At 41.6% G+C, this 12,448-nt stretch overlaps 1 protein-coding gene across 1 annotated transcript; it reads left to right on the top strand.

Moving 5' to 3' along the window:
* The first annotated feature begins 3,939 nt into the window (after window positions 1-3,939).
* sfrp2 (secreted frizzled-related protein 2) lies at window positions 3,940-6,637 on the top strand. The gene is made up of 3 exons (XM_004568373.3): window positions 3,940-4,537; window positions 4,739-4,819; window positions 5,027-6,637. The coding sequence occupies exons 1-3, from the start codon at window positions 4,036-4,038 to the stop codon at window positions 5,329-5,331; spliced, it is 888 nt and encodes a 295-aa protein (XP_004568430.2). The 5' UTR covers window positions 3,940-4,035; the 3' UTR covers window positions 5,332-6,637.
* Window positions 6,638-12,448: the final 5,811 nt, after the last annotated feature.

The following is a 12,448-nucleotide window of genomic DNA, read 5'->3' as shown; positions in this document are numbered from 1 at the left end:
TTAACAGGAGAAAGATCAAAGAAACACTAAACTATAAAAATGAGTTTTCTGCAGTCATTAAATAAAAACATACAGATTGAGCTGATCTGATAGGCTGAGGAAGTTTGAAAGTTTAAGTGCTCCAACCTCAAAAGCGTTGTTGCCTTTGGTTTTAAAAAATGAGAGTGGAACAGTTAGGAGCCCCTAATCAGAAGATCAGATTGCTGTTATAAGGTCACAGTAGCTCTGCTATAAAGGCAGGAGCGTGTGTGTGTGTGTGCGTGCGTGCGTGCGTGCGTGCGTGCGTGCATGACATGGACTACTTTTTTCCTCAACTCAACACACAGTTGGTGTATCAGTGAGCACTGACTATAGCTGGATATGTGGGGGAGACTTACACCATGGAGCCACTGTTCATTATAATGAAAAACATGTCACCTGGTGCAGCGCTGTGCCTCATTCATGTGTTTCCTGTTTCAGACTGACAGTAATGGATGTCAGTGACACAGTGAAGGAAACTTGATTTGCCTTTGGCTGCAAATTTCATTCTTGGATCAATTTGTTTTTGTTTATGGCTTTTTAATGAGATTTGTTGACAATCAAAAATATATAAATGATTAGCAGACCTGTCCTTTCATTTACTGAAAGCTAATGTATGAAGCTGTATGAGCCTGTCTGCGTGGAAATGGTAAAACAAAACATACCAAATGAAAAACAGCAGGCCTGCGTTTGCACCATAGTTTGCTGATGCTCCTCACACTAAGACAAGTCTTATAAACAGTCAATAAATTGATGTCTCGAAACATTTGCCCCTAGGGTCCAACTTTGTTTTGAGCTTTGCCCCAGTCTGTGATCATATCTGTCAGTAGTTTGAGTCTTTATGAAAGAAAAAGAATGAAAGAAATGAGAGGAGCATTGTTAAGTAAAAACAGTCAAAGCATGGGGGCGAGGTTACTGAGCTAAAGATGGGATGACGAGCTGCTTCTCGATTTTACACAGAGTTGTAATGAGAACCTGCTGGGGTAACGCTCAGCTCACGTCTCCGCTGAGCCCCCAAACTTAAATGTCTGTGAAAGTGCATTTGTAATAGAGGCTTTGTGTTTGGAGAGATAAACCCTTAAACACTGTTAGACTTGATCCAGGCCATCCCCCACCCTTTGGATCTGGTTAATCTTTGATTTAAGACTTTGGTTCTTGTAATTTCCAAAGCTGAGATGAAGCCCTGACGATGCACTCCTCTGTCTGTTCGCCCACATATTTTACATATGCGATTCTGCAGCATATCTCCCATAACGGTTTGCATATGAGGCCTGCTTAAATCTGATCTTGTTTAGTGGCCCTGGGGGTAGATTTAGTAACGCGTTGCGCCATCGCAAACTGCACTTTGGTGAAAAAAAAAGTACTGTCAATACTTACAAAGAGAGCGCAGTGACAAGAGTGTGTATAAGAGCTGGGAACTACAACTGACCCTGATGCATATGTGTTTCTGGGAGTTCCTTTCCCAAGGTGCAATAAAAGGGAGGAGAAATTTTAAATCAAGTGCACAAACTGATTTACTAACGTCTGCAACTGAAATTTACTATCAGCACAGGGCAAACCCATACTTATCACACTTGGGCTTTAAGTTAATGTGTTTCCATAGGTCACTTCCTGTTAAAAGGGAGTTTTTCCTTCCCACTTTTGCAAAGTGCTTGCTGAAGGGGGTGTCTGTGCATGGCGGGGCTGTATTATTACTGCATTATTGTAGTCTTTACCTTACAATATAAAGCGCCTTGAGGTGACTCTTGTTGCGATTTGATATATACATAAACTGGAATTGAATTGAATTTGCTGGTGATAAGAGAAAATTAAAAATAGAAGAATCTGAAACAGGTTACGAAACAAGTCTCTGGAATTTATGCTAATAATCGTGTTCAATTTCAAAGTCAAAAGTCTCCCTGCTTTGTTAGTTCAACCAAATTACAAAAATGACATAGCATTTAGGTCACTTACTCTAAGTGGGATATTGTCTATGAAGAATAGGTGAATTGCATGAGAACAAACAGGCACTGGATGAATGTTAAATGTATCCATCATAGTGCTATTAAACTGGTGAAAGTGTAATCCTCAACCCCCACAGCACTGCGCAGCTGCAGCTGTCATTGGGCCACGGAGGCAATATGTAACATGTGCCACTGCAAAGGTTTTGTTTCATTGTTTTAAAAAAAGAGTGTTGAAATTGCAGAAATTGTTTGACTTACTTTTAATCAAAAGCATAAATCAAGATGTAAAAAAAGAAATTAACCAGCATAGTGAAACAGCTGTTTCCTAAGAAGCAAATGACATGATGCTGAAAATTCAAATGGATAATGAAAAGTTCATCACCCCAGAGGAACTATCATGCTGATGCTTCTCTCCACTTTTGAATGAATGCTTCAGTTATCTGCTGGACGCATCGCAAAGTTTTTTCTTAGTTCTGGACAACAGTGGACGTCTATGGCACTTTGTGACATAAGCTACTAAGCAACACTTACTAGTGGAGGAATTTCAGTGTGGCTTGGGAGGAGATTTATTCCAAATAAGAAAAACATAAATCCTTAGATTTCACCTTTAATTTTGAGGGCATGCAACATTGCAACCCTGTTCTATTTTTTTCTATAATTATTATAAAGAAAATTATTTTATTTCAAATACAGGAAATACACCATTGGGACATGAATTCGCTACCACTGCTGCTGTCCTCTAACGATTCTTGGAAATAACTGCGGCTGTATCTGCAGGAGGTAAACGGTTTAACACTTCATGTAAGTGTGCAAAACTGTTCTTAAGATACTCTTTAGATGTGCCAGGTTCACCAAATCATTTATATATTCTGTCTTGTTTTCTTATGGAAAGAAAAACAGCAAAGCGAGCCCTTTCAAAACTGGCACACGTGGACCCATAAACTTTAATGACATGTTTAATTCAGAGCAAATAAACTACAACTGTTTTCAGTTCAAATACCTTTTTGACTATTACTTAGAACAAGTGACTCATAACCTTTTGGAATGATCGAAGGAATATAAAGGAGCACTGACAACACAGGAATCAGTGTGTGGCACTTAATTAATGCTCCTCAGGTCTTCGCCACTGGAAACAAAAGCCACGTTGCTGCAGGGCTCTCAGGCAGCAGGCATCTCACAACAGATATCTGGATTTGGGTAAGTAAAAGCCAAAAGCATGTGCATATCTCCACGGGGGAGTAGCCTAAGGAGGAAAATATGTTTCTGTGATTTTGCTGAACTGATCCAAAGGCCAAAGTCCTAATTCATTTCAGCTCCATTCAAGTGAATGTGAAGAGGAAGTTCAAGCCTGAGAATAACCACGCTGCTCTCTGCAGACGTGACTGTAGCTCATGGGGGTCTGCGAGTGGACATGAGCCAGAGCTGCAGTGCCGGAGGAGGCAGATTTGGTTTCACCCCTGGGTGTGCTTTGTGCAGGTCTGCTTCTCACACCAGGGCAAACAATATTTCACCATGTGGTATGGAACCTGCAGACCTGCCCGGAGGATTTCACCACTCCTAATGATGGAAAATTAACGCTCCAGTGAACTGAGCTAAATGCCCCTACTGACATTTCTAAACTATTTGCAAAAAAAAGAAAAAGAAAAGAAAACGGGGGATCACTCAGGATGAATGTCTGTTGATTTGGGCGTAATGAGGGGAACCTGTCAGACGCATTTGTTTTAATTTCCACGGAGAGCCAGAGATTAACTCGGGGGAGGGAAGCTGTCAAGAAAGCGACTGGTGATAAAATACTACGAGCCATAATTAGAAATCAAAAATGCCTCTACGCCCCAAAGGAGTAAGAATTTCGCGGGGAGGGGGGGGGGGGGGGGATCTTTGACCGAGAAGACAAATTTGTCCACATGGTTCACCTGATAGGAGGAAAACCAAATGTGCTGAATGAAGAGGTCTTTGCGCATATTATACAGACTCCTCCCAGACATGCCGGGAAGAAAACCTCCTGTCACAGTAGAAGCCTGCCACTGACAGAAGCTCCGTCCAAAGCCTGAAACTTTCACATACACCAGACAGCATGAGAGCTTTGACTCCGACCGTGGCGGTGCTGTGGGTGATAACAATGCCCTGCCTGCAAGCAATCCACGGACTGTATAACTTCGGCCAGCATGAACTATTCTACAAGAAGAACAACTGCAAGGCAATCCCTGCAAATCTCCTGCTTTGCCACGATATAGAGTACACGGAGATGCGCCTCCCGAACCTGCTCGGACACGAAACCATGAACGAAGTACTGCAGCAAGCGTCGTCTTGGATCCCGCTGGTCCAGAAACAGTGTCACCCGGACACGAGAAAGTTCCTCTGCTCTCTTTTCGCTCCGGTCTGTCTGGACGATTTGGACGAGCCCATACAGCCGTGCAGGTCTCTCTGTGAAAACGTCAAGCGCGGCTGCGCGCCCGTGATGTCCGCCTTTGGCTTTCCGTGGCCAAAGATGCTGGACTGCGAGCGCTTCCCACTCGACAATGACCTGTGCATACCGCCTGCAAGAATCGACAGCTTTGCGCCAGCCACCAAAGAGGGTAACCAGGCGCAAACATTCTGCATGAATCCCAAATTCACTTTGAGGCACACTGGCTCAAAATTCACACATATTTGCAGCTTCATAAAAAAAAAAAAAGTTAAACAAAAAAATTAAAATCGACGCATGTGTTCTAGTCATGTATATTTAGTAAATGCACAAATCATTTTTTAATATTTGCCTCATTTGATTCCCGTTTCAGCGCCCAGGGTGTGCGATGCTTGCAAGGAAACTGATGAAAATGACAACGAAATTGTTGAGAACCTCTGCAAAAATGACTTTGGTAAGTCTCCCCAACCCATGCATCAGAGCATTAGTACATCAAGGTCAGCATAGCTTAGGGGCCCCTGAGAGCTCGCCGAGTTGTCTCAGGGCAGCATGAAGAGGAGAATCAGTTAGGCCTGCACCCCTGCATGGATTTCCCACGTCTTTCATAAGTGAGCATTTCCTTCATCTCTCGCTCTCTTTCTTCGTTCTGCATGCACTAAAGCTCTGAAAATCAAAGTGAAGGAGATCGCCTACATCAACGGCGACACCAAAATAGTGCCGGACACGAAGAGCAAGGCAATCTACATGGTGAACGGCGTGACGGAGCGAGACCTCAGGAAGACGGCGCTGTGGCTGAAGGACGGGCTGCAGTGTATCTGCGAGGAGATGGACGACATCAACGCCGCATACCTCGTCATGGGCCAGAAGATGGATGGCCATCTGGTCATCACCTCTCTGAAGCGCTGGCAGAAGGGACAGCGCGAGTTTAAAAGGATTTCACGCAGCGTCCGCAAGTTACAGTGCTAGGGAAGAGGGGGGAGGAAGAGGTGGGGTGGGTACCTGCATGTTAAGGTTGAAGGTCAAGTTTTGTTGAGGGAGTCCTTCTTTTGTGGTCGCAGTTCTGGTTTTTCTGCTCTAGAGCGCAGCAAAGACGTTTGCCTGGCCCCAGAGGACGCACAGCTTACTGTTTCTCTCATTGGTTTATCATTGAATACAGATAATGTTTAAAAAGAAGAAGAAGTTGAAATGGGGTATAAAGTATAGATAAACACGCTTGAATAAACCAAAAATCTTTTATTTGACTCTAAAACTATAACTGTGGTTTTTATTGTGAAAATCAGACTTCCAGACAGACGTCCATTCAGTTTGTACGCACCGGTAACATTGGTGCCCCCTAGCTGCCAATTTCAAACTGTGCGTCCCTCCCCAGCGAATGGTCTTTGCTGCGGCCCCATCAGTTACAGTTAATTGCACTCAGCTGCTGTCCAAGGTCCAGAGCAATCACAACTTACACGGAGAGAGTGAAAACTAGCAAAGCTTTGAGTCCAGGATTTGAAAATGACTGACTCTACTTATCACTGGCAGATGTGTCATCCTGGTAAAGCTCACAGAGTGAGCTCGTCAGACTTTTAGGGCGTTTTTCTCATCTTTTCCAGGAGGTCAAATCAGGTGTTAAATCTTTTAACATTATTGGTTTTTTTAGCCGTCATTTCTATAAAAGCCCCATTTAAAATCAACAACAACACGCAGACCTGGACAGCTTTGAGATCAGCAGCAACAGATCTGGTGATGTACTGCTTGGATTAAGTTAACAATGTATTCTCATCTTATAGAAAGTCACTTCTGCCTCAGATGCTAACGCGGATTCATTTTACACAGTGCCCAGCGATTAAAGCTGTGATCCAGGGGTGCCTAGCGCGAAGCATACAGCAAATATTTGTAGTTTTGTATTCCTACCATTTCCTCAAATGAGAGATAGCTGGCTATATTCTCTTCCCGTTCAGTATTTTAATAATTCTTGGTAAACGTTTTGTACTTGAGCAACTGCATAATTTTCTACCACCATATGATAAAAATATTTTTTTACTCCTAGACACTCATGTGTCATGTAAACATTCAACTTTGCATCTTCATTCTGAGTGACGCAAACTGCTTCTTGGTATTGATGATTGGACGGTTTTGATGAGCAGGTAGTTTGGTAAATGCAAGTAACTGTGTGTCTGTGTGTGTGTGCTTGAAACATAAGTCATTTTGGATGTATTACAGTGTAAATATCAAATACTGTCATTTATTCTTGTGTAAAGTTTGCAGCAATTAAAAGATACAAAGTTAATATTTGAAATGAGCCGGTCCATTGCTGTGCACAGGAGAGAGGTCGTTTTCCTACTTTAAAATAATCTTGATCCCACAGCTATAGGATAGAGAAACATACTGATTTAACACTGCCATCTAGCGGAATTCACTGTTAAAAATCTGATCATAGATCACTGGATATGCACTCACCGGCCACTTTGTTAGGTACACCTGTTCAGATTCTCCTCTATGCAAACATCTCATCAGCCAATCACGTGGCAGCACGTTAGCGTATTTAGGCACATAGGCATGGTCAAGATGACCTGGTGAAGTTCAAACCGAGCATCAGAATGAGGAAGAAAGGTGATTTAAGCGTGTTTGAACATGGCATTTGTGAATATTTCAGAAGCTGCTGATCTGCTGGGGTTTTCCAAAACAGCCATCACTGGGTTTTACAGAGAATGGTCCAAAAAAGAGAAAATATCCAGCAAAAATAATAGCAACTTGTTAGAACCAAAGTACACAGAAGAACATCTCTGAATGCACAACATGTCAAATGTACACCTGTGGTGGGCTGCATCAGCAGAAGTGGGAACCACTTCTGTCAACTAAAAACAGGAAACTGAGACTACAATTTGACCAGGCTCACCAAAACTGGCAACAGAAGACTGGAAAAAGGTCGCCTGGTATGATGAGTTTTAATTTCCTTTGCAACATTCGGCTGATAGGATCCAGATTTAGCATAAACATAATGAAAGCATGAAAACAATGGTTGAGGCTGCTGCTTGTGTAGTGGTGGTGTGCATTTTCTTGGCACACTTTGGGCCACAGCCTACTTAAGTATCTTTTGATGGCTGCTCCCAGCAGAATAACTATGCCACATACCATGTCATGTTCTCACACTGTACACTGTACTCAAATGGTCTCCACGGTCACCGGATCATAGTCTCAGTGTGCAGCCGACAAATCTGCAGCAATGCTATCACGTCAATATGGGCTGATATCTCTAAGGAATGTTTCCAGCACCTTGTTGAATCCGCGTCATGAAGAATTAAAGCATTTCTGGGGGCAAAAAGGGGTCCAACCAGATACTAGCAAGCTGTACCTAATACAGTGACCAGCAAGTGTAACGATGCCAGTTTGTATTTTAACATTTAAATATTTAAAAAGTTAACAGTTATAAGATCCATAAAATTAATTGTAAGATTTGCTTCTGAACACATTGAGGTTTATTCAACACCTTTAGTAATTTTTTTTAAATCACATGAAGCTCCAATCAATCGGTGTTTAAAAGGCAGATAAAGAACAACTGACACTAGTAAATGTTCATTATTTTTGATTTTCTCTTTCATCTTTGATCACTCAATCTAAAGGCTTCTTACATTCATGATGAAAAGATTAATATTTTCACTTGAGGAGCTATTTTCTCTTATGTCCCGGCTCATAAATTAAAGAAAGAGAAAGGACAAACACCCTCTAGATCAGGGGTGGGCAGTTCATCTAATATTGAGCAGAACTAAGTTCACCTTATCGTCCCCAGTTCTCACGTGGCCACTTGGGAAACCTAATTCCCCACTCCTGACCAGCAGTGTGGTCTAGCCCTTGATGTCAGAGATCTAAAAGAGAAAAAGGGAAGGGGAAACTGGAAAATAAGTGTTCTTTCCAAATTTTTCCAATCACCAAATGAAGCAACAGGTGACCTAACAAATTCCTGAGCCGACACAGGAAAAGCCCCAGCACATGATACCTTACCAAAGGTCTATACTGAACACAGAAAATAATAACCCAAGACCCATGAAAAGGTCGACATAAAAGCCACAAACCAAGTTACTACCACACATCAAACAAACATAGCAACATGTAACAGTAGGCAAAAGGAATCTGTTGCCACCACAACGCAAACTGTCACATAAAGCGTGGTCCTAAACCACAAAAGGGTTCTCAAAGTAAAGTAAACACACAAATGTCCAAGTACAAATGGAGACCCACACCCACACACATGATCACAAATAGCGTGGTCAATACCACAGAAAGTTATTTCATTCGCCACAAGTGACCTACCAAAAGTGGGCTAACGCTAAAGGTCACAACAGAAAAAGACTCACTTCATCTTTAAATAGCAACCGATAAATGTTAAAGCACACTCTTGGAAGTTCATCGAATGCTGTAACAAAAATAAAATATACGGTACTATATAATTTTATTATGATGGTGGATTATGGTAGTCCACAGCAAATACACAGCTTTCCTGCACTGAGCAGAAGACCATCAGTGGCCATATAAGACCAACAAAACCTGAAGACCTCTGTTTTAGGTTATCAGGCAACAGCCAACCATCATATTCAATGACGAAAACCGACTTTTTAATGATTTCGTTGAACTTTTCTTTTTTCAAGATGGAAGGATTGTACAGCGTGCATCTTTAATGCACGCTGTACAATGGACGCTGGCTGTAGCTCAGGTGGCAGAGCAGGTCAGCCACTAATCAGAAGGTCGGTGGTTCGATCCCAGGCTGCCTCCTGGCTGCATGCCAAATATCCTTGGGCAAAATACTAACCTCATGTTTGCCTACTGGTGGTGGTCAGAGGGCCCGGTGGCGCCAGTGTCTGGCAGCCTCGCCTCTGTCAGTGCGCCCCAGGGCAGCTGTGGCTACAAGGTAGCTTGCCATTACCTGTGTGTGTAAAGCGCTTTGGGGTCCTTAGGGACTAGTAAAGCGCTATACAAATGCAGGCCATTTACCATTTAAAGAACTGGGTGCACAAGTTTGAATTGATTTTGATTTTCTTTAATCAACAAAATAAACACAGGCAAAATATTATACATGGACTCACTTAAATCTTTTAATAACTGGTGCTGAAGATTCCACAGTGTTTTTACCTTGACTAGGCCAAGGCCTATTAACTTCTCATTAGTGATCATACATGATTAATAACCGCTGACAGTTTCTTTTTACCAGCATAGAGCATAGAAAGGATTTATTTGTTGGCACTAATTGGATTGACCAATACTCAGAAAAATGGGAAAGTCCAAGAAACTCAATGAAAATCTAAGAAGTGAGAATACAAGTTTGGAAGGTCTCTTGGGGCCATTTCTACCCAACTGCAAATTCCAAGAGCACCAGTTCAAACAGTTGTACACAAGTACAAATTATTTTTATGTGTCACCACTTTGCCAAGGTCTGGAAGAAGAGCATCACTCTTAGATGAAAGGAAATTGGTTGAGATATTCAAGAACGACCCCGGAACCACCAAGCCTGCCATGAACTGGAAACACTATTGGAATACCAGCATTTAAAGAGTTTTACATCATCGTGGACTGAGAGGGTGCCAACCAAGGAAGAAGCCCCTGCTCCAAAATCAGAACCTTCAAGTTCGAGTGCAATTTGCAGCTGCCCACTTGGACGAGCCAAATACTTTGTGGAGAAAGGTTTTATGGCCAGATGAGACAAAGATTGAGCTATTTAGGCACACTGATAAGAGGAGGTTTGGAGGAGTAAAGGTGAGGCTTTCAAATCTAAGAATACTGTACCAACTGTCAAGTATGGTGGGGTAGCATCATGCTCTGTGGCTGTTTTGCTGCCAGTGGTACTGGTACATTGCACAAAGTGGATGGAATAATGAAAGAGGAGGACTATCTCCAAATCTACACCTTTCCCTCAAATCAAGAGCTAGATGGTTGAAACTTAGACAATTGGATCCAAGTTTGGGACTACGGTCCCAAACACACATCAAAAATGGATTTTGAATGGATAAAGCAGGATTCTGCCAAGAAGAGCAGTCAAATATCCAGCCAGAATTATGCCAGAAAGTTGTTGATGGCTGCCCAAAGCACCGAGGTGTAACTTACTAAGGGACATTTAAATTTGCGTATATGCATGTATTTGAGCCTATATGTCTAATTGTTAATCTGTGTGGATTACAGAAAATCCTAAATAAATTCAAACGTATACTTTCAATTTGTGTTTTTTGCGTCATTGAAATGTATGCTGTACAATCATTCCACCCTGGAAAAGAAAAGTTGAGAGAAATTGCCACAATATTCATGCCGACAATGAATCTTTGTCAGTGCTGCACCCGGCTTGAGGAAGCTTTAAGCACTAACCTTGGAAAGAGGCACCAGACCACAGATATATTTAACTACTGATCTTTAAAGTGTTATCGTGTAAGTGTTATGGGGGCATAACGCTTACATGATTATTATAACTGTTGGTGCTTCATTTTCCATGGACTTACTGTTTCGGCATTGCAACAAGTACTTAACAAAGCCTCTTTTCATAGCGGAAACTCTGAAGTTTATATATTTCCATTCTACAAGTTAATGTACTACTTAACATGAATGGTGTTTAAGGTGTTTTGCCACCTGTTCACAAGGTGTCAACCGATGACTCTTTCAGGAAGTCCCAGACATTTTACTGTCACATGAGTTCTGAGACTTGCCAATCACATGAATGAAGGTGTGAATCATCAATAAGAAGGGGTGGTGTTGCTAGGATGAGACTGTAAAAGAAGGCCATAGAGAACTGAAGTGATTCAGGTCAGCATTAGGTTTTTTTATAGACAGAATCTTTTGTGGAATCAGTTAGTTTCCACCCTGACACTTCTTCCCACCTTCCTACAATTTTTTACACACTTTACACCTCAATTCTTGCTGTTGTAACAAGCGTCACATGACTGCCATGTGACATTAAAAGACATTAAGCTTCACACCTCTCATGTCTCTTGGTGTGATTGACCCAGAAATACCTGGGACTCCCCACTGGCCAATACAACTGATGAACACTCTTGGTCTTTAACTCGGTACTCCTACTGTCTAGACAGTAGTTTCATTTTGACCCGATAATGCTTAGTACACTCTTCTTGTAGTCCAGCGATGAACCTAAATGGAGCACATGTAGTAAGTGTGACCTATATATGCTAGTTACTGTGCATTTTGTTTAAAGTGTCTGAGAAAAAGGTTACACACGTAAACTTGGAACCGTTTCAGCTAAACGATTACACACACTGTACTCTATTGGGTGTATTTATTTATTTATTACCTCCACATAAATATCTAGGTTCTTGGGACCCGTATTAAGACTATACATCCAAAGCACACATTCATTGCTAAAAGCACATCAGTCCATGATTCAACAGTATGTGTTACATCTGTATTTTATACAAAATTGCATAAAAATAAAGCCAGCTACAAACTGCAACAACAAGTATAATGAATTAATTTGGAATCAGTGGTGTTCTTTGTCATCCATGTGTAATTACGTTTTTGTAGTGAACCCTTTTTTAGGTAGCACTTAAAAAAGAGAAAATGCATAAGAAAAGTAAAGATCACGATCCGTTTATTCATGAGTATTCCCAGTTTGCAGTACCAAGAGGTCACCATGAACTGGAGCTGCTTCCAGTACAGCTTGGGTAAATTCTTGATTTGCTACCGTAAGAGACATTGTGTCACTTCCCAAAATTTCAGAACAAAAACCAAACAAACACACACAAAAACGGGATGACAATGTTCAGTCATAGACCGCTGCATCCTAAAATCAGCCATTAATACGGCACCGGTGTGGTCCTTAATGCGTAATTCTTTGAATGACAATGCATTGCGGTGCATTTAAAGCTGTGGGAAAAATTAAAGCCTGACAAAAATGAGTGGCGCGCATGGGGAATTTGTTATGACACTACGAGTAAATGCCCTAATGTGACTTTTAGGGGACTGAATGTGTAAAAACCCGGTAAACTACCGCTGGGAAATTAGCGTTTTTCATTTAGTATAATCTGATATTCCTTTCAATATTATAGTTTATACTTTCTGTAGAAACCAACAGCAAGCAGCATTTGGGTTGTATAAAATAAAGTTGACT

The sequence above is a fragment of the Maylandia zebra genome, linkage group LG6 (genome assembly GCF_041146795.1).
Source record: "Maylandia zebra isolate NMK-2024a linkage group LG6, Mzebra_GT3a, whole genome shotgun sequence".
NCBI lineage: Eukaryota > Metazoa > Chordata > Actinopteri > Cichliformes > Cichlidae > Maylandia > Maylandia zebra.
Note: the sequence above shows the minus strand (reverse complement) of the source record. Positions and strands in the feature narration are given on the sequence as shown.

Coding starts and splice junctions, on each gene's coding strand:
- sfrp2 (XM_004568373.3), top strand. CDS start 4,036: ATGAGAGCTTTGACTCCGACCGTGGCGGTGCTGTGGGTGATAACAATG. Junction 4,538..4,738: donor TGCGCCAGCCACCAAAGAGG/GTAACCAGGCGC, acceptor TTCCCGTTTCAG/CGCCCAGGGTGTGCGATGCT. Junction 4,820..5,026: donor CCTCTGCAAAAATGACTTTG/GTAAGTCTCCCC, acceptor CATGCACTAAAG/CTCTGAAAATCAAAGTGAAG.